At 44.4% G+C, this 22,216-nt stretch overlaps 1 protein-coding gene across 1 annotated transcript in view; it reads right to left on the bottom strand.

The window, feature by feature from the left end:
• Window positions 1-22,216, bottom strand: part of METTL15 (methyltransferase 15, mitochondrial 12S rRNA N4-cytidine) — a 971,710-nt gene that overhangs the window by 603,448 nt on the left and 346,046 nt on the right. Inside the window, exon 3 of the mRNA XM_078684202.1 lies at window positions 21,096-21,232. Coding sequence (XP_078540328.1) covers window positions 21,096-21,232 — 137 coding nt within the window. The remainder of the gene's footprint in view (window positions 1-21,095; window positions 21,233-22,216) is intronic.

Below are 22,216 nucleotides of genomic sequence, written 5' to 3' on the forward strand. Positions count from 1 at the left end.
GCCGTTATCGTCAGTCCTCGGGCCAGAGGCCAGTGCCAGATCGCCTGCGCCTCCTGCGACAGGGTGCGTGATCTCGAGCCCCCCTGCTTGTTGAGGTAATACATCGTGGTCGTATTGTCCGTCAGTACAAGCAAGGAGTTGGTCTGGAAGGACGGGTGAAAGGCCTTCAGTGCCAAGTGGACAGCTCTGAGTTCCAGGAAATTGATGTGGTACGTGGACTCCGTCGGGGACCACGTCCCTTGAATCTGTAAGTCTCCGGAGTGCGCTCCCCAGCCCTGGAGAGACGCATCCGTCACGGTAGTCTGAGTGGGAATGTCCTTGTGGAAGGGAACCCCCTTGAGGAGATTCTCCGCTGAACACCACCATTTCAGAGACTGAAGAGCATGCAGAGACAGTCGTATCTTGTCGTCCCAAGATCCTCTCCTTTGGTCCCACTGATCCTCCAAGCACTCCTGCAGCGGTCTCATGTGCAGCCGCGCATGTGGCGTCAGGAAGATACAAGAGGCCCTCGATCCCAGCAGAGAAGACACCGTCCTCACTGTTGTAGAAGGGGTGGTCAGAAGAGCCCGAGCCTTCCGATGAAGCGATAATCGTCGCTCCTCCGAAAGAGACACGCTTGCTGACCTCGTATCGATGGTGGCCCCCAAGTACTGAATGCACTGGACCGGAGTCGGGACAGACTTGGACATGTTGATGTGCAACCCCAGCTTGTTCAAGAGAACGCACGTCTTCTGGAAGTGCGCCTGAGCTTCCGAGAAGGAGGAGGCCTTGATCAACCAATCGTCCAGGTACGGGTAGACAAACACCTTGTTCCTCTTCAGGTGTGCTGCTACCACTGCCATGCACTTCGAGAAAGTCCTGGGCGCAGACTTCAGCTCGAACGGAAGCACTGTGTACTGATAGTGATTGGTGCCGACTTGAAATCGCAGGAACTTCCTGTGTTTGTGTGCAATGGGCACATGGAAGTACGCATCCTGTAGGTCTATTGCACATAGCCAGTCTCCCTGTTGCAACTGAGGATAAATCTGATGCAACGACAGCATGCGAAACTTCTCTCTGCGAATCCATTTGTTCGCCTGTCGCAAGTCCAGAATGGGCCTGAACTCGTTCTTGTCCTTCTTGCGGACCAGAAAGAACCGGGAGTACAGACCTCTTCCTCTTTGAGACAGAGGTACGTCTTCTATCGCCCTTTTCCTTAACAGGATATCGGCCTCCGCCTGGAGCTCACGCAGTTGATACTGCGAGCTGACCGGAGGAATCGATGGAGGAGGGCTGATGAACCGAAGACTGTATCCATTGCAAACAATATTCAGCACCCACTTGTCCTGAGTAATTTTTCTCCACTCTGCCAGAAAAAATTGAACGCTTCCCCCCACCGGAGCGGGTAACGGATGAAGGGGAAGTAACCGCTCAGGGTCGAGACCCGGCCGGGCCTTTGGTAGCGGTAGAGGACTGTTGTCCACCTCTACCCCTCTGGCGCTTTTGGAAGGGTCGCCGGAACTGCTGCTGTTGTTGCTGCTGCTGTCCCAAAGACTGTCCGCGTCCTTTTCCCTGTGCCCCGAACCATCTCTGGAACGGGCGGTAGGACTTCTTTTCTTTGGGCTTCTCCAAGCCCACAGCCGTTTGGGTCTCCGCCTACGCCTTCATGCGGGCCATCTCATCATCGGCGTGTTTTCCGAACAGTGTCTCTCCGGAAAAGGGCAGATTGGCCACCCGCTGCTGGGCCTCCGGCTTGAGTGACGTTAGCCTGAGCCAAGCATGGCGGCGCTGGTTGATCCCGTGACAGTAACCATGGGCTGCCAACAGCGAGATATCCGCAGCCGCGCTAATGACCTGCTTTGAGACCAGCATCCCTTCCTTAAGTATTTCCAGGAAGTCCTCCTTCTTGTCACGTGGCAGAAGGTCCGCGAACTGTTCCAGGGAGTCCCACAGGGCACGGCTGTACCGCCCCAGCAAATCCGAATCGCTGGAGGCCTTCATGGTCGTGGAAGAAGTTTCACAAGCCTTACGCCCAGCCGAATCAATCCATCGGCTTTCCTTTTCAGGCGGCACGGTGGAGGACGTCGAGGTAGAGTGTAACTTCCTGGCCGCCGGCACTATAACTGAGTCGGGCACTGGGTCCATCCGCAGGAAGGCCGGGTCCGAATCCGGTGCTCTGTACTTCTTCAGAAGGCGGGAGGGAGCGGCCTTCACCACCGCAGGCGTAAGAAACAGCTCCTCCGCAGGCTCGACCAGCCCTGGCACCAATGGCAGCAGAGGGCGAGACAGATGCTTCTTGTGAAGTGTCTCGAATATCACGGACGTCGTAGGTGTAGGAGCCGTCACCGTGATGCCCAACTTCGTAGCCCCCCTCAGGAGAACCTCCTGGAACGTGCGGATGTCGTCCACTGGAGACACCCTTGTCCCCGGGGAATCCGACAAGGTCGGCGAATAGGAGCGCGTCCTGGAGGAGTCCGTGCGTGACCTGGACCCTCGCCTCCTATGGCGGCGCCTAGATCTCATGGAGGATCTGCGCCGACTCCTAGATCTTCCTCTCCATCCGGAGCGCGATCTGGACTTCCTAGGCCTCAGGCGATCCACCGGTTCCACCGGCGCGGGCGTCTTAGGTTTGGCCGGGCCTGCGGCTTAGGAGTCCCCTTGGGAGGTGTCGGAAACCTGGGCAATGAAACCGACCTCGGAGGCACCGGAGGAGGCTTCTCCACCTGAGGTTGAGGTACAGGTTGTGGAAGCGGAGGCAAAGGAGGAGGGGTAGGAGCCCTCGAAGGGAGACCACTCGGCAATGGAGGCGGAGGCATAACTCGCGAAGGCGTATCCACCTCGAAATACATCGAGCCCGGTAAACCACCACCAGCCTGGGACGTCGGGGAGCCTCCCATGGCATCAGGCCTCCTCTCCCGTTTCTTCGATGTCGAAGAAGGGTGACCAGACGGCGAGCGTCGACCCCTCGACGTCGAGCATCTCTTCCTCGACGTCGACCGACGTCCACGCCTCGACATCGACTTCGAATGCTTCGACGTCGATCTCTCATGTCTTGACGACGACCTCTTGTGTCTCGACGGCGATCTCTTGCGCCTCGACGGCGACCTCTTGCGCCTCGACGTCGACCTCGACGGCGACCTCGACCTCTTCCGCCTCGACGGCGACCTCTTCCGCCTCGACGGCGACCTCTTCCGCCTCGACGTCGGGCCACTCTTCGAGGATCCACTCGACGTCGATGTTCTCCTCCTCTTCGCCGACGGCGAACGGCGGTGTCGCTTCGACGGCGAGCGCCGACGCCGGGCCCTTCGACGTCGATCACTCGACGTCGAGACCGACGGGGATGACGACGAAATCGTCACTGGAGACTTCGACGGCGGCCTGTGCACATCCCTCGACGTCGAGCGTCGACGGCGCTTCGCCCCAGAGTCCTGGGGGGACGGGGAACAGACCGCAGTCATTCCTCTCGACGTCGTGGTCTCAGCAATCGACCCAAACGGAGAGTGGGCACGTTTGCTGGTCTTCCTGCCCCTGGGGAGCCCCCCAGAGGCCTCAGCATGGGTAGAAGGAGCCCCTCCAGACCCACCTTGTGCCTTCAGCCTTCTTTCCTTGAGTCCCTGAAACCTGATTTTCTTTCTTTCCTTCAAGGTCCTGCCAGAGAAGCCCTGACAAATCTCACACTCTTCTGGGACATGGGAAGATGGAAGGCAGAGGATACACACCTCATGGGAATCCGATTTGGCCTTCTTCCTGGAGCACTCCGGGCATTTGTCAATTAATGCAGGCATATTTGACATCAAAAGGGAGCAAAAACCAAGAAGAACAGCACTAAAGTACATTAGAAGCACTCAAAACGAAATTAATAGTGAAAAATCACCAATAAACCCTTGAAAAGGGAGAGCTCAATGCTCCAGGGTCCTGCTTGCAGGAGCCGGAAAAAAGAACTGAAAGTAAATGGGACCTGCAGGGCATTCTGGGATACTGTGAAGTTCTGGAAGGTTCTCTGAAAGGCACAGTATCCTGTTCTGAGCCACATAATGGCAGCCTATGGGGCTTGTCTGTCCAGGTCCTCCTCTCTATCATTCCAGAGGGTGTTTGCTGTTAAAGCAAGGGAAATCTGTACAGGCTTTGCTGTTTTGTGGATTTTGTGGTGGAATTTCTAGTTGAAGTACTGGACAGTGTAGCCTTTTATAGGCTGCATTATCTGTCTTTAAATTCTCTCTTAAGTGTCTGTGCAGTTTTGCATTTTTTCGACACTTTAAGAGATTATTTTTGATTGCTACGGGGTCCACGCACATGGGCGGGACTATTCACTAGATTATGACTATAACAGAAATACCCCTACTACAGAACTGGAGTTACAGGACAGAAACTACTCCTTGCTTGTTGGTTAAACATGGATAGTTATATAGTTAGTTAGATAGCTTTTTCTGGGGCGATTCAGAAAACTAGTTCATATGAATCATGATATAGTATTGTTATGTCCTGCCTCCATTGGTAGCCGTTATCATGAATAACCGAATCAAAATCAAACCACTGCATTTTTTCGACACTTTAAGAGATTATTTTTGATTGCTCCGGGGTCCACGCACATAGATTATGACTATACACAGAGATCCCCTACTACAGAATAATACACGTTTATTATCAGTTCATCTGCCAGACTTGTTTATGTGATGACAAACTAAATTTTCTCCTTAGCTACCCAGGCATAACTCCCTCTCTTTGATGTTCTGGTAAATAATGGAGAGTTGCCTTTCATTCTTCATTGAAGTCTAAAATGCATATATGCCAATTGTTTTTTCTTGCAACTAATTTTGTTCCGACTTCTCTACCACCGTCCTAATCCTGGTTTATGAAAGGCTGGATTAGGGCAATGCTATCCTCTCTCACCCCTCAGGATCCTCTCATTCCACTATAAGGGCTGTCCTCTATTCGTTACCATGTCTAATTTCTGGGAACAATACATTTAAGCACATTATGCATGTTTCCTTTTCTATTCGCACCTTGCCTCTTAAACTCAGGGATAAAGTTCAGTTGAATGATCAACAAGGCACTGTTACTTAGTTAATCCTTCCATTTTGTCAGTAAACTGCAAGTTGCTGGTAGTTCCAGACTGACTAGGAGCAAGTATTAACTCTGCCTCAAAATACGCGTATTCACTTCCACATGAGAGTAGACGATTTCATCCTTAAAATCATTCTGAACGTTTACTCTCAGTTTTTTTAATTCAAGCTTTATTCTATTTCAACCTAGCCTTTTCCCCACATGGATTTGTTTCGTTTTTATGAAGTATTTCTTTTATTGTCTCTCTGTAACATTTTAAATTGTTCTTGATTGTTTGTGCTTTCCTGTCACCACTAGTGTTAAACTTTATACATGTTATAACTATGTTAAAAACAAAACTCTTTTTGTGGTCATACTAGATTTTGAAACTGAGACAAGACGCTTTCCAACAGAATCAGAGTGCTTAATTTCTGCAAATACTTTACTAACATCTTTGAAGCATCTAATTAAGGGCCTGATTACATGTGCCCCGGAGGAATATATGAAATTCATTGCATCTGATAAAACCTGATACCTCTGAGTTCGGAATGTATTGGTAGAATAAATTCCATCTATTTAAGTTTTTACTTGGTAATAGGCAACTGTCAGGCATAGCTATCTCCATTTTGTACAGCTTTGACTGGCAAATGATGTCACTACTGAAGAATCTGCCACCCCTTTATTTCTTTGATTATATCAAAAACCTCAATGATGGTGATTTTAAATCCAAATATCTTGTCAAGATAAGAGCAAGAGGGTTACACAAACTAGTACTTTTGATAATTATATCATTTTGTTCCTTGCGTATCTCCAAAGTTGGTATTTTGTATTTTTCTGTGCTGTTCATAGGCAAACATTTGCATTACTAAGGATGTGGGTTTTCCTAACACCTCAATTGCATTACTGCATTTCTAGCAGCTCCCTGTGTGGCGAGCACGGCAGGCTCCCACAGGAGGCAGACAGCTGGCTGGGATCACGGGGGCCTCGAGGCTACCTCCGTGGTCTCCAACAAACTACATTGGGTGCCCTGGGGGGTCAGGGCGCCAATGACTCATGGCTGGGCCCAGGGAGGGTGGCCTTGCAGCCTCCCTCCCCCATTCAATTAAGGCCAGGCCCCAGGGGATGGGGTCCCCTGGCCAAAATCGGCCTGGGGAGGCACACAGCATCATTCCCCAATTAAATTTCTGCCGGGCCATGGGGAATGGTGTCCCCTGGGCTGAAATCGGCCAGAGGCCGTGCAGCCCCTCTCCCCCATTAAGTCAAGGCCTGCGCCGGGGGATAGTGTCACAGGGGAAGTTCTGGTCCTCATTCTCATTTCACAAAAATTAAACCTCAACAGTAAGCACTTACACATATAAACATAGCAGGTGCCCCTGTTAAAGCTTCACTCCTGTAAAGGACATATGATCCTAAATCCTGGGCTTGGGAAATGCAAAGCAAGTGTGTTTTCTCTGCAATTCATTATTGAAAAACGATCCGAAATCCTTTGAAGACGTGACTGAATTGTTGATCAATCTGTATGTGACTGTGACAAGTGGGTTCTTTCCTGTCCTCTCTTAATAAGAGCATAGTTCTACCTTTAAATTGCTAGGAGTACGCAAATGTGGAAATCACTTGGATGCTTCCCTATTTGGCCCCACCCAACTTAGTAGTTTCCAAAGGTCTTCCTGCCTTTTGCCAGGATGATGGACAACTTAACAAGCACCCCTTCCACAGCACATTTCCCACGAATTTTGGTGAGGAGTTCTTAACGTGGAGGAATATAAGGACATCTTCACCAAACACAGAAGCACTTACTTCATACAGTAAAGAGGAAGGACCTTGTTTGGTGGAGATTTACCTCTTTGTAGTCTTGTCGTCTTCTCTATAGGAAGATTCATTTTATCACATATTTCTGGATAAAGACGCACCAGAAACAATTACAAACACCAAAACGCAGACACTGTCACTGGCGACATTTCCTCGTGCCATCAGTGAATTTACTGACCATGTTATAAGTGATGTAATATGTGAGGTCATAAGTAGTGCATTGCGGAGGTGTAAGTTATAGTTAGTTTAGGTAAATATAACTGCTGAATTTCACTGGTATTATATTCAGGGTAGTAATGTAAAAATCACCTACTAGAAATTATGCCATCTGATGATAGGCAGTACCTATCACTCACTCCAAAGGATTAAGTTAGAACATAGGTAACCTTTGCATGGGAAAGAGGTATGTTATTTCACTGGCAGTAATGCAACTGAGGCGCACCTCATTCAACAATATACTCAGATTAGGTCATACATTAAGGGATTGACAAAGTATGGGTCATCAGCATTAGTACATTTAGTGATGGTGCCTCTCGGGACAAAAAACACCCTACTACCTAGGTGTACATATACACGGGGATATCAAAGAAAATCCCCAGGTACCTCAAAATGAATAATCCAATATCCCGGCACTCAAATGTGACAATTTAATTGCTCATATTTTTACCGTAAAGGACTAGATTTGCGCACAGTTCCTGAACATTCAGCCACAAATAACAATTTTGGTTCATATAAATGAATAGGTTTAATTAACACACATTAGAAACACCATCAGAAATTGATATACAAAACAGCCACAGAATGATACAAATTTCATTGGTGAAAAACTGGCCAAGAGAGGGTGATGACCAAAATATACAGGACAAATGAAATATATATGTCCTCCTCTTCTTGATCCTCAAGCAACAACAGCCGACACGTGTTTCGTCACGTCGTGTGACTTCCTCAAGGCTGCAAAGATAATGATTTGTTGTATTTAAAAATCCTTGTAAAAAATATATCTCATCTAAAATTTCTTTTTCACAGATAGACACATTCTGTCCCTGATTGCAGGAAGGTAGCAGGAAAAACCAGATGTGCAAAAGTGGAAGAAAAGTGAAGAGAACTACAGAAGCAGTTAGATTTGATTACACTCTTTGTGTGACAAAAAAAGGGGGAGGGGGGCAAAATTTATTTGACCAAATTACCTAAATAAGACGAAGTGCAAGTAACCGTCACCAAAAAAACTTTGTTTCGAACTGAAAAGAGGCTAACCTTCTGAATATTTGTAGTGCAAGTATATTAACGTCTATGTCCGTAATCTTCTTTCGAATAACCTATATGGTAGATATAAGTTATACATATGGTTTTACTCATTGATTTTGCCACAGGTATCCCTATTGTGATAGTCAGAATTAATGACACTCACTTTGTCCATATACTTTGTAGCTCCTCTTTACTTTAATTCATATGTCCAGCCCATATTCCATGTCTTAGTAACCTCTGTTACACGGAACCATAGTGATGTAACCGTTCTATGATTCAATGGAAATGTAATGGTAATATACGATCCATCATGGAAAAAATTGTTTAGAGCTTTATCTTTTTTTCTTTTTTTATTACTTTCCCCTGGTTAATGGGAACTCACTTGTATCAAAAAGCATCACGGGGCCATCATAGAGTATCCTTAACTCAAGTATAGGTTCTCAAGTAAGTTATAATCTTCTCAGATGGTTAACCTAGAACATAGGGAAATGGATATAGTCATACCAGTGACAGGAATCCATGGTGTGACTTAGGATAACAATTTATTTAGGACTTATCAAGCCTTACCCTTAGGTCACTCTAATGTTTAATATCAATTCCACCTTAGTTTTCCTTTCTTTCTTTGGTAGACTAAGATTACGGCCTGGAACTCGTTTTTCAAGTAGTGAGCGTGTATATTCCTAAAAACTGTTTATATATAAAAGTATTAGTAATTTTAAAATAACATATGTAAGTTACCAATGATAGGCTTGTTTAAAAGCTCTTATTGTAATGCTCACATATTTAAATAGAGTGTACATCGAGTACTCACATATTTGCTTATTTCCGTTTTTTAAGGCGTGGGTGATGGGCTCTGATATGCCTAAAATTCAAATAATCAGACATTTAGAAAATAACGTTCATTTTGGATTATTCATTTTGAGGTACCTGGGGATTTTCTTTGATATCCCTGTGTATATGTACACCTAGGTAGTAGGGTGTTTTCTGTCCCGAGAGGCACCATCACTAAATGTACTAATGCTGATGACCCATACTTTGTCAATCCCTTAATGTATGACCTAATCTGAGTATATTGTTGAATGAGGTGCGCCTCAGTTGCATTACTGCCAGTGAAATAACATATAAAGTTTATGTGGAGAGCGGCACTCACTTTCTCAGATTTAGGACTGATAGGGGAAATATCTCTGTAAAAGAAATTTTCCTGTAATTTTAACAATAACTAGGCAACTATATATCTATCATGGAAAATTTTGAAGAAGAAAGAAATGCGATGTTGCAAGAATGATTTACTGGTGCCACTAATAAAGTTCCCACGACTAATAAAACGATGGAGCAGGAAGGTTTGAAATTGAAATTCATAAAATTGGAACGAGCCCGCAAACAAGAGGTGTCCCCCGTTGGTGGGATGTTATTATTTTGAAACGGTATTTGGACAAAGCAGGTCCCACGTGGTTTAAGAATTATCATTTTTCCAACGTTTGAGGACCTAGATGGAGATCTATTGAAAGAATGGGAAGAGTTAAACTTGAACTCCTCCTATAGAATGATGGATATTTTAATTAGACACGCGAAGAGAAAGAGAGAGACATTACTTTTGGAAATAGAGAAATTGGAACAGGAGATCAAAAACCTTAACTTAGAGGAAACTACCAAGAAGAACTATAAAATTTTGGATGAGATTGTGAGCGCTCATCAGCTTCACATTAAAGAAAAAAAGATGAGAAAACTAAAAAGGGATGAGTATGATTATAAAAACGGAAGGGTGTTTACTTTTGCTAAAAAATTTGACGATGTTCAGACTAAATCTAAACTACCCAAAGTAAATGTTCAAGCAACCAATGCAGTGCCCTCATCTAGTGAATCTGATGCATCCAGCATACACAGTGTAAACACCTCTGAGGATGGAATAGGGCCCCTAACTGCAGACCAAGCCTCCAAACCTAACTCTTCTTTTTTAGACGAGATGGAACGCTACCGCAAGGGCAGTCGAACAAATTATGGCCAACAAAATATCAGAAAACAAGGAGGGGCGGGTCAAAACGCAAATCAAAGAGAGGGGGCAACAACCCGCTCTATATCCAAGAATCTGAACAAGTGATTCCGCTCTCTGTCTCCACTAATGCCAGTATTGACACCACCAAAAATGATAATGTTGCCGTAGTTAACCTCTCTGACCTAGTACTTTCTGAATCAGATAAAAGTGTACTAAGTAAAGGGTTAAGCTTCTGTCCAACTGCCTTCCCAGATTTTGTAAATATTCATGTCGATTTATTCCAGTTTGTACGCAAATTAAAGCTGAAGAAATATTTTGAAAACAAAAGTACTGAAGTAAGGCCAAAAAACCCCGTGTCTATGACCTGTAACAAGACAATAAAGGAAGTACAAGATATACATCTTTTGTTGTCCTTAAATGAATGTGAAGATACCCCTGTATCAATGATGGATTTAATGTATGATTTAGATGTAGTTCCCGACCGTAGTTTGGACAGCGGTCTTAAGCAAAAATCTGTTTTTACACCTACATTACAAGCTAACAATTTGGTGGACACATTCTATAAAGCAGTCACTATAGACCTGTACAAATTAGAGGACAAGCTGAACCAGAAACGTAGTTACATTAAGTTCAATCTCACTAGAGAGGAAAATCAAGCACTGAAAGACCTATCTAACAACAAAGAAGTGGTGCTGAAAGAGGCAGATAAGGGTGGCAATGTGGTGGTGATGCGAGTAAATGACTATGTAAATGAGATAGACAAACCGCTTATGAGCGACCAATCATACATCAAACTAGTGGGTAATCCATTAAAGAATATTACAGCGACTATACTGGTGAAACTGCAGGGATGGAAGGAACAGGGCCTTATTACGGAATTGGAATTTAGATATCTATACAATGCTACACCCAGGGCCCCCTGTATCTATACCCTGCCAAAAATACACAAGCCAGGAATTTTCCCTCAGGCTCGACCCATAATCTCAGGAATAGGTTCCCCAACGGAACATATATCTGAATACATAGATGTATTTTTACAACCTCTCATACATAATCTTCCCTCGTATATCAGGGATACGGGGGACATTCTTAGCAAACTGGAAGACATCGAATGGGCAGACAATCTAACATTTGTCACAATGGATGTGTGCTCATTGTACACCTGTATACCGTTGGAGAAAGGATTGGAGACGTTGGCAGAATGTCTGTCTCATAGGGATGTAATGTAAATGTGCTGGACTTATAAAGCGCACAGCTGCCCGTAAGCGTCCCGGCGCTTGCTTAGGGAACCCGTCCTGGTATTCCCCTGTGAGAAACCCCGGCAGGGTGTCCACAAGGTGAAAGCCAGGCATCCCGCCGCGAGGGGCCGTAGTGGAGATTAAGCAAGCTATTGCCCAGAGTCGCAGAGTGTGACCCCGTGAGTTGAGTAGGCACCAGAGCGAGAATTGTCGAGCCCGTGGAATTTTGAGCCCGAGACCCGCCGAGGCGGGGAATCGAACCCTGGTCCACGGTCGATCTCAGCTTCCGGGTCTGCCGCCTCTAATCACTGAGCCACGCTTCTCCACATCACTGAGCCACGCTTCTAGTTGCTAGTCTGTATGAACACACGCAGATGATACTTGACCTTACACGGGTGGTTTTGGAAAACAATGTTTTCCTACACCAAGGGGAATGGTATAAACAGGCAATTGGTGTAGCAATGGGGTCCAAATTTTCCCCTTCCTATGCTAATTTATACATGGGCTCATTTGAGAAACATCTATGGAAGTCTCTTAATACTAGTCTCACAGAGCATATAATATATTGGGGTCGATATATTGACGATATTTTTGTTGGTCTGTAAATGAAAATGAATTGGGAGAAATGTTGAAACATCTTAACGACAATAGTTACAATCTCCAATTTACATTTAAGAGCAGCAAAAAAGAAATAGAATTCCTGGATGTGATCTTGTACCACAAAGCCAACAAAATAGCAACAAGACTTTTTCGAAAGCCTGCGGCGTGGAACTCTGTCCTACATGTCAGTAGTGCACACCCTAGGTCCCAGGTCAACTCTATACCATTGGGAGAAATGACCAGGTTGAAACGTAACTGTAGTGAGGAAGAAGTTTTTCAGAAATAATTAACACAGCTGGAACAGAGATTTGAAAAGAGGGGTTATCCAGGTGATGTACTGCAGAATGCTAAGTTTAAAATTCAGAAGAAATCACGATCAGCTTTGACCAATTCAAATAAGATTCCAATAAAATCCAAAGAACGCAAAATTGCTGTAATAACTGGATATAACACTCACAGTCATCATGTGCATAGTATCTTTAAGAGACATTGGCATCTTTTGAATATGGATAAGACCTTAGAAAAATATGTCACACCACACCCCATGATATATCGACGAGGTACCACCCTAAGAGAGATTCTGTGCCCAAGTTATCTACCCCCCAAACAGAAACAAACTATTTGGCTTCCACCTAAACCAATGGGTTTTTATAAATGCACAACATGCTGTGTGTGCCAATTCGCAGCAGACAAACTAAAAGAATTCCAATACAATACTGGAGTCAAACACAATATTAAGCAGTTTATCAACTGTAATACCAACTATGTTGTATACTGCATTATTTGTTGCTGTGGTTTAATCTATATTGGCAGTACTGTTCGCTCTTTAAAAGATAGGATACAAGAACATATAAGAGTGATACGCAACAACAATGGCAGCTACCCCCTAGCGGTACACTTTAACCAGACACACACGCTAGAACAACTAAGAGGCATCAGATTTCATGGAATTGCACATGTCAATTGTGGACCCAGGGGTGGTGATAGGGTGTTGACATTGAGACGGACAGAAACACAGTGGATCGTCAAACTTAGGGCGGTTGAAATGGGAATTAATTTTGACAAAGAGATGCATGTGTTTTTGAAGTCTTAGTATTAATGTCCGGACTTTAATGTCAGTTTTGCAGCGATCGGTCTCCTGATGTTGGATACAAATAACATGTAATGCGGGCATGTTGATATACAATGCAATATAATGTGGATTATATGTAAGAACCTCATATATTGAGTGGTTTTCAAAGTTGTCAAGATTGTCAACCCTCAGTCTCTCACATGGAAAAGAGACACATAAACTGAGACAAAATCATGTTGTATACATGTGTCACATTGAATAGTTTTGAAGTTGTCAGGATTGTCAACTCTTAGTTTTTAGATAGAAATGAGACACAGCAACAGAGACTAAATCATGATTTATATATGTGTCATATTGTACCCCAGTTGTTTTTTAAAATATTTTCTTGCCTTCTCTCTTTTTCTTGGAGGTTTTCACTATATCTGTTCCCTCTCCCTTTTCCCGATGTCTTATTATATTTGATATTCAATATGAAACTACTACAGAGATTTCAATCTCGAGTTTCATAATACTGAGCATATGAATGATTTTCCTTTCTTGTCACACAATTTCTATTTTGTCAAAGGAAAACGTATGACCGTCCTTTAGGAGAGATTAAATCGAGTACTTGCTTATGAATGCCCTAAGGCGCGTTTCTTTTTTGTGTACACTTATATATGTACAACGAACAACAGTTTCACATACTGAATCATGAAAATCACTCATTTCCAACATGGCGGTGCAATACGCTTAGGTTGGTGCTTTTTAGATTGGTTTGTAACCACAGCTTCTTTTCGCCTTTTCCCGATCTAACTATGCGATTAGTAGGCGAACACATTGGCTGTTTAAATCATAAAGAATTGTGGTCTTTTAGCACCATCACGTCCACTGATAGTATTGAGTAATAAATAATTAGGAGCACCAGTTCCCAATCTAATGGGACAGGTCACAAATGTGGTAAACGAATAATGGACCACGATATTATATTTAGTGTCCTGTCAGACACCTACACGGTATACTTATGAATAGAGATAAGTATCTTGCAATTGAATCTAAGCAATTGCAAGATGGATGTCCTGCTCACCGACTGTTGGTTTACTCTCTATGGCAGACCAGACATCCGTTTTTTTTTTACTTCCTGATCACTTCCGGCTTGCCGGGCTTCCTGCCGGTATGATCGACACATAAAAATGGAGCGGTTAGTATTGGAAAGTTGCGTATACGGTGACACGGCTAGAGAGGACGTTCAGACATGCGGTAAGTCACTTATCACCGTTGGTGTAAAAACCTTCGTGATGGCTGAGATCATGAGTTGTGTTTTTTAAATGTAAGGCAGCCGCTTACTTGGACGCCTGTACCACGAGTTGACAACGCGAGACCAGGCACACTAACATTGAAATATGTTAGAAAGTCCGCTCTAAATGACGTAGTGTTGCGAGATATCATCCCCTTAGTTTAAGATGATGAACCGCCAACTATCGAAAACTAAACTTAGATATGTTCTGTACTACGGGGGGTCCTATATATGACCAGTGCAGATGGCATCCCTATTTCTTTTACGAGCACTTGAAGTACAAATACTTTCTCTCTTTTAGGACGCCCAAGCTATAAAACCGATATGGATACATTTTGCCCGTGGCGTCTAAACATGTATTCTGCCGAACTATTATAATGGGCTAAATGAACGTTATTTTCTAAATGTCTGATTATTTGATTTTTAGGCATATCAGAGCCCATCACCCACGCCTTCAAAAACGGAAATAAGCAAATATGTGAGTACTCGATGTACACTATCTAAATATGTGAGCATTACAATAAGAGCTTTTAAACAAGCCTATCATTGGTAACTTACATATGTTATTTTAAAATTACTAATACTTTTATATATAAACAGTTTTTTAGGAATATACACGCTCACTACTTGAAAAACGAGTTCCAGGCCGTAATCTCAGTCTACCAAAGAAAGAAAGGAAAACTAAGGTGGAATTGATATTAAACATTAGAGTGACCTAAGGGTAAGGCTTGATAAGTCCTAAATAAATTGTTATCCTAAGTCACACCATGGATTCCTGTCACTGGTATGACTATATCCATTTCCCTATGTTCTAGGTTAACCATCTGAGAAGATTATAACTTACTTGAGAACCTATACTTGAGTTAAGGATACTCTAGGATGGCCCCGTGATGCTTTTTGATACAAGTGAGTTCCCATTAACCAGGGGAAAGTAATAAAAAAAGAAAAAAAGATAAAGCTCTAAACAATTTTTTCCATGATGGATCGTATATTACCATTACATTTCCATTGAATCATAGAACGGTTACATCACTATGGTTCCGTGTAACGGAAGTTACTAAGACATTGAATATGGGCTGGACATATGAATTAAAGTAAAGAGGAGCTACAAAGTATATGGACAAAGTGAGTGTCATTAATTCTGACTATCACAGTAGGACATACCTATGGCAAAATCAATGAGTAAAACCATATGTATAACTTATATCTACCATATAGGTTATTCGCCAAACGGGCTTATCAAATCTCAGTTATTCGAAAGAAGATTACGGACATAGACGTTAATATACTTGCACTACAAATATTCAGAAGATTAGCCTCTTTTCAGTTCGAAACAAAGTTTTTTTGGTGACGGTTACTTGCACTTCGTCTTATTTAGGTAATTTAGTACAATAAATTTTGCCCCCCCCCCTTTTTTTGTCACACAAAGGGTGTAATCAAATCTAACTGCTTCTGTAGTTCTCTTCACTTTTCTTCCACTTTTGCGCATCTGGTTTTTCCTGCTACCTTCCTGCAATCAGGGACAGAATGTGTCTATCTGTGAAAAAGAAATTTTAGATGAGATATATTTTTTACAAGGATTTTTAAATACAACAAATCATCTTTGCAGCCTTGAGGAAGTCACACGACGTGACAAAACACGTGTCGGCTGTTGTTGCTTGAGGATCAAGAAGAGGAGGACATATATATTTCATTTGTCCTGTATATTTTGGTCATCACCCTCTCTTGGCCAGTTTTTCACCAATGAAATTTGTATCATTCTGTGGCTGTTTTGTATATCAATTTCTGATGGTGTTTCTAATGTGTGTTAATTAAACCTATTCATTTATATGAACCAAAATTGTTATTTGTGGCTGAATGTTCAGGAACTGTGCGCAAATCTAGTCCTTTACTGTAAAAATATAAGCAATTAAATTGTCACATTTGAGTGCCGGGATATTGGATTATTTTCATTATGGGAAAGCGGTATGAAGGTTGTACACCCATCCAGGGTCCTTGCCAGCATTAAGTGAAAGATGAGGTATGATCACTAGGAGGTTTCATAAATCTAGGCTGGAACTATGCGGTACCTTTCACCATTGTTTGTTTCCTCGAATTATGTCAATAATATTTCCTATTAATGCACCAAAGCTAACCACAAGAAATATAGTCTGTACGCATTTATGAGGGACCAAAGCTTAGACCCAGATGGATCAGTTCTTTGATTCGGTCGTGCTTATCTACATATCTCTAAACTGAGGTATCACGTCTGTGGACACAATGTCTCATGCTTAGGTTATGAATGTGAAAATCAATAAAAAAAAATGTTTCAAAGTTAGAACACAGAACCTCATCTTTACCATGAAAGCTCAGAGTGTAGCCCCTACTTTAACCTAATGTTGCTGATGTTTCGTAGCAAGCCAGAAACGCAATCCTATGTAATCTGATAGACATGCTAAAACTTCATACGACAAACCAAAGGAGCATACTGTGTCACGCGGAAGATATTACCTATCAAGTTGTGTAGCAGAATGAATATATTAGTCAAAGATAAATCCACTTCTGGTTTCTTATATCTATCAGTCTGACAACTGGAGAATCTCTGCATGATCAACTCTGTTTGGTCACTGATACTCAGTGCAGGGAAATCTTCATAACTAGCACAACTCCCATGGATGATTTGGGCTGCGAACAGCTCCATCTGGTAATGAAAACCAAAAAAGGAGATTAATTTCCCTGTAGCTGTGATCCAGTATAAGAAAAGTACCTGTGGAATACAATAAACTAAAGGCTACATAAAAGAGGAGGAAATGACTTGTCTTACACCATCCAAGACGTTTCTTTTGTAAGTGCAAATTAGCAGCATTGTAGGATTGAGGCATGCCCTAACACTCTATGTAAAAGGGTCATATTTCAACATAGAAAAAATAATAATTGGGGCAAACCAGTCTCCTTCAGAAAGATGTCAGAACGCATGCCTGGAGAACTGCAGTTATTATTAAAAAAAAAAAAGAAGATAGAGTATTCTGCCAGTAGAAGGTAGTACATTTCAAAAGTATGGATCCATGAAATATTAAAGGCAGAGAATAAAAATGTTGTGGAATAAATCTAAGAAAAAATAGTCATTATGAATATGCAGGTGCTTAAATTTGTGCTTGTGATTTCTCGTGCCCACAACTTCCACTCATTTGTGGAGACCACCACATTTTCTAGTGATGCCTGTGTTGCACTTGCAGTGCAACACCATGGCACAATCATTAAATACTTAATTTAGGCAAACACAGGTGATAGATGAAGGTAGCACTTACCACAGCACAACTTGTGAAGTGCATCACAAAAGTTACCTTAGCCACAGTGCTCACATCAGTCTTCCATTGGTTTATACCTCAATTGGGTTAGCTATGCTTGGGCAGGCAACGCGTGTCCATCTGTCTAGGTCTGGCCATATACTGCCTCTAACCCAGCCTGAACCAGTTTGTGAGTGGTTCAGTGCCATCGGTCTCCCTCTGTCTACTTATACTGAGCTGCCTGTGCAGCAGCTCCAGCCCTAACACTTCTACAACCGGTCCCCACAGATTGTAGACAGTTCATAATCCAAAAGCAAACACAGTGGGTGTATTGGTCAAATTAGTTACAGCAGAGCAGGCGCAGCAGTGTAGCCAGTGAAGAATTGCAACACCATCAGCCCCCCCACACACACAGACAACCCCCCCTTTATTCCTCCTCTGTCCACAAACATCACACTGCGGCAGACTACCACGGCTCTACCCACACCAGATACCCTTGAACAGTAAATATCCAGCTGTATACAAATTTAAGAAACAGAACTTGCAGGGGGATGGATGAGGAATCTGAAATACGTTTGAATTTTATTGTTGTATTACAGAGCTTTTATTTACAGCATTTCACTTAACTTTGCAGTTCCAGAAGCTGTTTCTAGCACACCTTACCACCCACCTCTCGTTCTTTCTACCCTTCTCTTTCACTTCATCTTCTTTACCACCTTCCCTCTCACTTTTCGTATCTTTGTATTTCTCCTCGTGCGCAGGTAGTATTTACTTCATTCAGTCATTTGATAAAACTCATTAATTATTGTGTTTAAAAAAACATCCCTGAATGTAGGGTATGTTGCGGAAGTCGGCACCGTATGGGAGCCCATGAAGCCAACACTTAGAGGAGTAGACATAGCCTGGTGTGCAGCAGCTCGGAGGAAACGCAGGGCGGACCTGGTTCGGGCTGAGGCCGAAATTGAGGCATAAGAGCTCCGGGGAAGTACGGAGGGTGGGGCTCAAGCAGCGGGATAGCTCCTTTTGGCACAGCAGTCGTATGCGTCCCGGCTAATGGACGAAGCGAAACAGATATGGCTTGCAACACGCAGCCGGATTTACCAATGGGGGGATAAATCGGGAACGATACTCCACCGGCTATGTCAGGGTACGTTCCAGGCTCAGACTCTACCTCGGATACTGGATGAAGAGGTGTCCCGGTCACGGATCCAACAGAATTGGCGGAAGGCTTTGCTGCTTATTACGCAGGTTTATATGCCCCAAACTAATGTCTCCCCGCAGACGTAGTGGACAAATTCCTGGCTGATCTGCCGCCACGCGCGGTCTCGGACGAGGTAAGGGAGCGCATGGAGCTCCCACTGACAGAGGAGGAACTGGACACAGCACTGGGCGAACTTAATACAGGTAAGGCGCCCGGGCCCAACGGGTTCCCCAGCGAATTCTATAGCAGGTACCATTTACTGCTCGGGCCCATTATAGAGCGGCCGTGGAGGAGGCCAGGGAGCGGGGCAGTCTCCCCCTGACTGGAGACATGCAGAGGTGGTTGTCTTTCACAAGCCGGGCCGACCCTCAGAGCAACATGCATCATATCGCCCGATTTCCTTGCTAAAAGTAGAGGCAAAGATCTTGGCCAAAGCACTGGCCAATCGGCTACTACCCTATATAGTGGACCTTATCCATCCAGATCAGGCCGGCTTCATGCCCCAGAGAGCGACCAGGCATAACATTCGGAGAGCGCATGTGGCTGTAGCGGCTGTCCGGAGTACCAGGGTGCCGGCGGCGCTCCTGTTGGCAGATATGGACAGGGCGTTCGACTCGCTGAGCTGGGCCCACCTGTTCGCCCTCCTGCCGCGGCTTAACTTCGGTCCCCACTTCTTGTCGTATTTACGGCTGCTTTACACAGACCTGACGGCCTCGGTCAGGGTGGCAGGTGCTACCTCCCCCAGATTCACCATTGGGCGGGGCACTAGGCAGGGCTGCCCCCTCTCGCCCTATCTTTTTGCCCTGGCCATGGAGCCGCTGGCTGCATGGGTGCGCAGTTACGGGGGTTTGAATGGGATCAGGGTCTGTCTGACAGAATTGCGCTATATGAGGATGATGTCCTATTTTTCCTTACGGATATCAACAAGTCAGGGCCGCGCCTTATGGAAATCATGCAAATCTTTGGCGAAACATCGGGGCTCTACATGAACCCCCGCAAATCAACCTTGTGGGAGCTGGGGGGACGCTCGCGGGTGGGGGATTGGGCATCAGCATTACAGGTAGCGGTAGGGGGCTTTAAGTACTTGGGGGTGTTCATCTCCGAGGCTCCCGCGGTCTCCTGGGAGCAGAATGTGGTACCAGTGTTGGAGCGGGTTCGGGCAGATGTTAAGACATGGTCCTGCATGCCGCTGACCATCTATGGTAGGTCGGCCTTCTTTAAGATTGTGGCTCTCCCCAGGCTGCTGTATCAACTGCAGAATCACCCCATCCTATTCCCTCTCACTGGTTTCGACAAGTGGACTCTGTGTTAGGACAATTCCTCTGGGCAGGGGGCGCAGTACGGGTTGCGACATTCATACATACAGTGTGGAGCTGCACCTTACTTGCTAGGTTCTGGAAGGGGGTGTGCGATTGCATGTCTGAGGTCCTGGGGTGGGAACTCTCCCGTACGCGGCAGTTCGGTCTCCTACATGTGCTGGATGGGGTAGGGGGAAACATCTTTAAGAGACATTTACTATTGTTGGACCTTACACTGGCTAAGAGGGACGTGGCCAGAGCTTGGAAGGACACGCGAGCCCCCTCTGTTGTGGCATGGAAAAGAGGGCTCGATTTCTGCATGTGACTAGAACAGCTGATCTTTGTCGCCCGGGGTTGTCCACGGAAACACTTTAAAATTTGGAAGCACTGGGCGGACTTTAGGGGCCTGTGGCTCGAGCCTCTGGCTAATCAGGACCCTCCGGTGGAAATAGGATAGGGCTACGATGGCAGGTGCATGCATTTTGGTCGGTATATATGTAATGAACTGGAGACAAGTGATGGAGACAGTGCGACAGGGTTGGGTGGGGGGCGGCTGGGGGAGTGGAGAGGGGGAGTTGGGGGGATGGGGGGCTAGTTTTGTATTGATTGTATATGCTTCTTTAATTTTTCTCCTAGAAGAAAACTGGATTGTATTCTAATTATTGTGGCCTAATTGTCCTTCAGATATCTCTGGGGTACAAAGACCTGCGTACTGTATACAATCTCAAATAAAATCTGTTGTAAAAAAAAAAAAACATCCCTAATAAATGTAAAATGATGAGCATTTAAATATTCAAGTCTTACATGCTTGAAAAAGAACTCTTGATCACAGTACCAGGCAACTACTGAAAGTAATTCACTCAAATTCATCACATATGAAAAATAACAATGTTTTATTCAGCCTACAGTTGCATCACACCAACATTACACTCCAAAAGTCTAATAATGAATGCGCATACAACACAGCATACATCAAGGTGGATATATGAGCTAAATAGCACTTCACTACAAATAGGTTGGTTGGAAGATATGCAAATATGATAGCATACACTGAAAAAGGATGAAATATTGTACTTACGTGTATGACTGTGAAAGTTGCTTGGCTATATTAAAAGCTATAGGATCCCGATCCAGTGCAAATATTTTGATGTTACTGGCTTGTTGTAAAATAGATGTTGCATGGCCACCGGCTCCAAATGTCATATCCAATATACACTAGCAGGTGAAAAATGTACAGGATAAGTTACTAATATATTACATTATTACATCATTTACTAAAACATTGTCATTGAAGTTGCAATGATGAAAATGGCAGTCGGGTATCCTAAGCAATTAAATATTTCTTATGAGCTAGATATGAAGTAGAGGTACATCAAGGGATATTTTAACCAATAGACATCACAATAAGACATAAATTAAACTAACTCCAAGCAGATTCTTTTATTTTGTCTATTACCAGCTCTTGGTATCATGCTGTTTGTTCAACATGATGTGATTAATTTTTATGTATGATTTGCAGGTCACAAATATCTTTTGTAAAGCAGCCAAAAAGGAATGCGATGTCAGTGCTATATATAATGCTTGTCGCCATTAGCTGAGCAGAAATTAGATTACGTCTTGATAAAGAATGAAACATTTCCAAGCTAAAGTGAAGGAAATTCTGTGGCAGAACCTTAAAATCAAAACACAAAATAAATTTCCCAAGAACACTGGGAAAAATTCCTGCAAAATCGTGGTCACAGCTGTGTGGTATCCCTCCACAAGCCACACCCGCCGAGGCGGCTACCCGGGTATCTGGGCCCTGGACTCCTGGCACACCGCTGCCTTGCTGCGATCCAAGGCGGCCCAGGAAGCGGATTGCTGCCATCCTCCCTGAACTGAACCGCACAGGTGTGGTCTTGTGCCGACTTTCTCCGGTTTGCTGTCTGCCCGGCCACGCAACTGAATTGGTGGCTGCTAACTGAGGGGGTAGGGAGAGGAGCTGGAGGAGCGCCAAGGGCAGCTCTTTAAAAACAAAACCAGTGTAAAACACTTGGTTACGGGCATGGGGCTGCGTAGTGCATCTCCTGAGGATTGAGCCAGCGGCAAGTGGAAGCGGCCCAGCTAGGTCCGTGGCGCGGCTTGATCTATGCTGTGTGCTCACCCGCCCTAATCAATCACGGCAACCGTAAGCCGGCCCAGGTGCACCCCGCTACAGGT

The sequence above is a fragment of the Lissotriton helveticus genome, chromosome 3_2, assembly GCF_964261635.1.
Source record: "Lissotriton helveticus chromosome 3_2, aLisHel1.1, whole genome shotgun sequence".
Taxonomy (NCBI): Eukaryota; Metazoa; Chordata; class Amphibia; order Caudata; family Salamandridae; genus Lissotriton; species Lissotriton helveticus.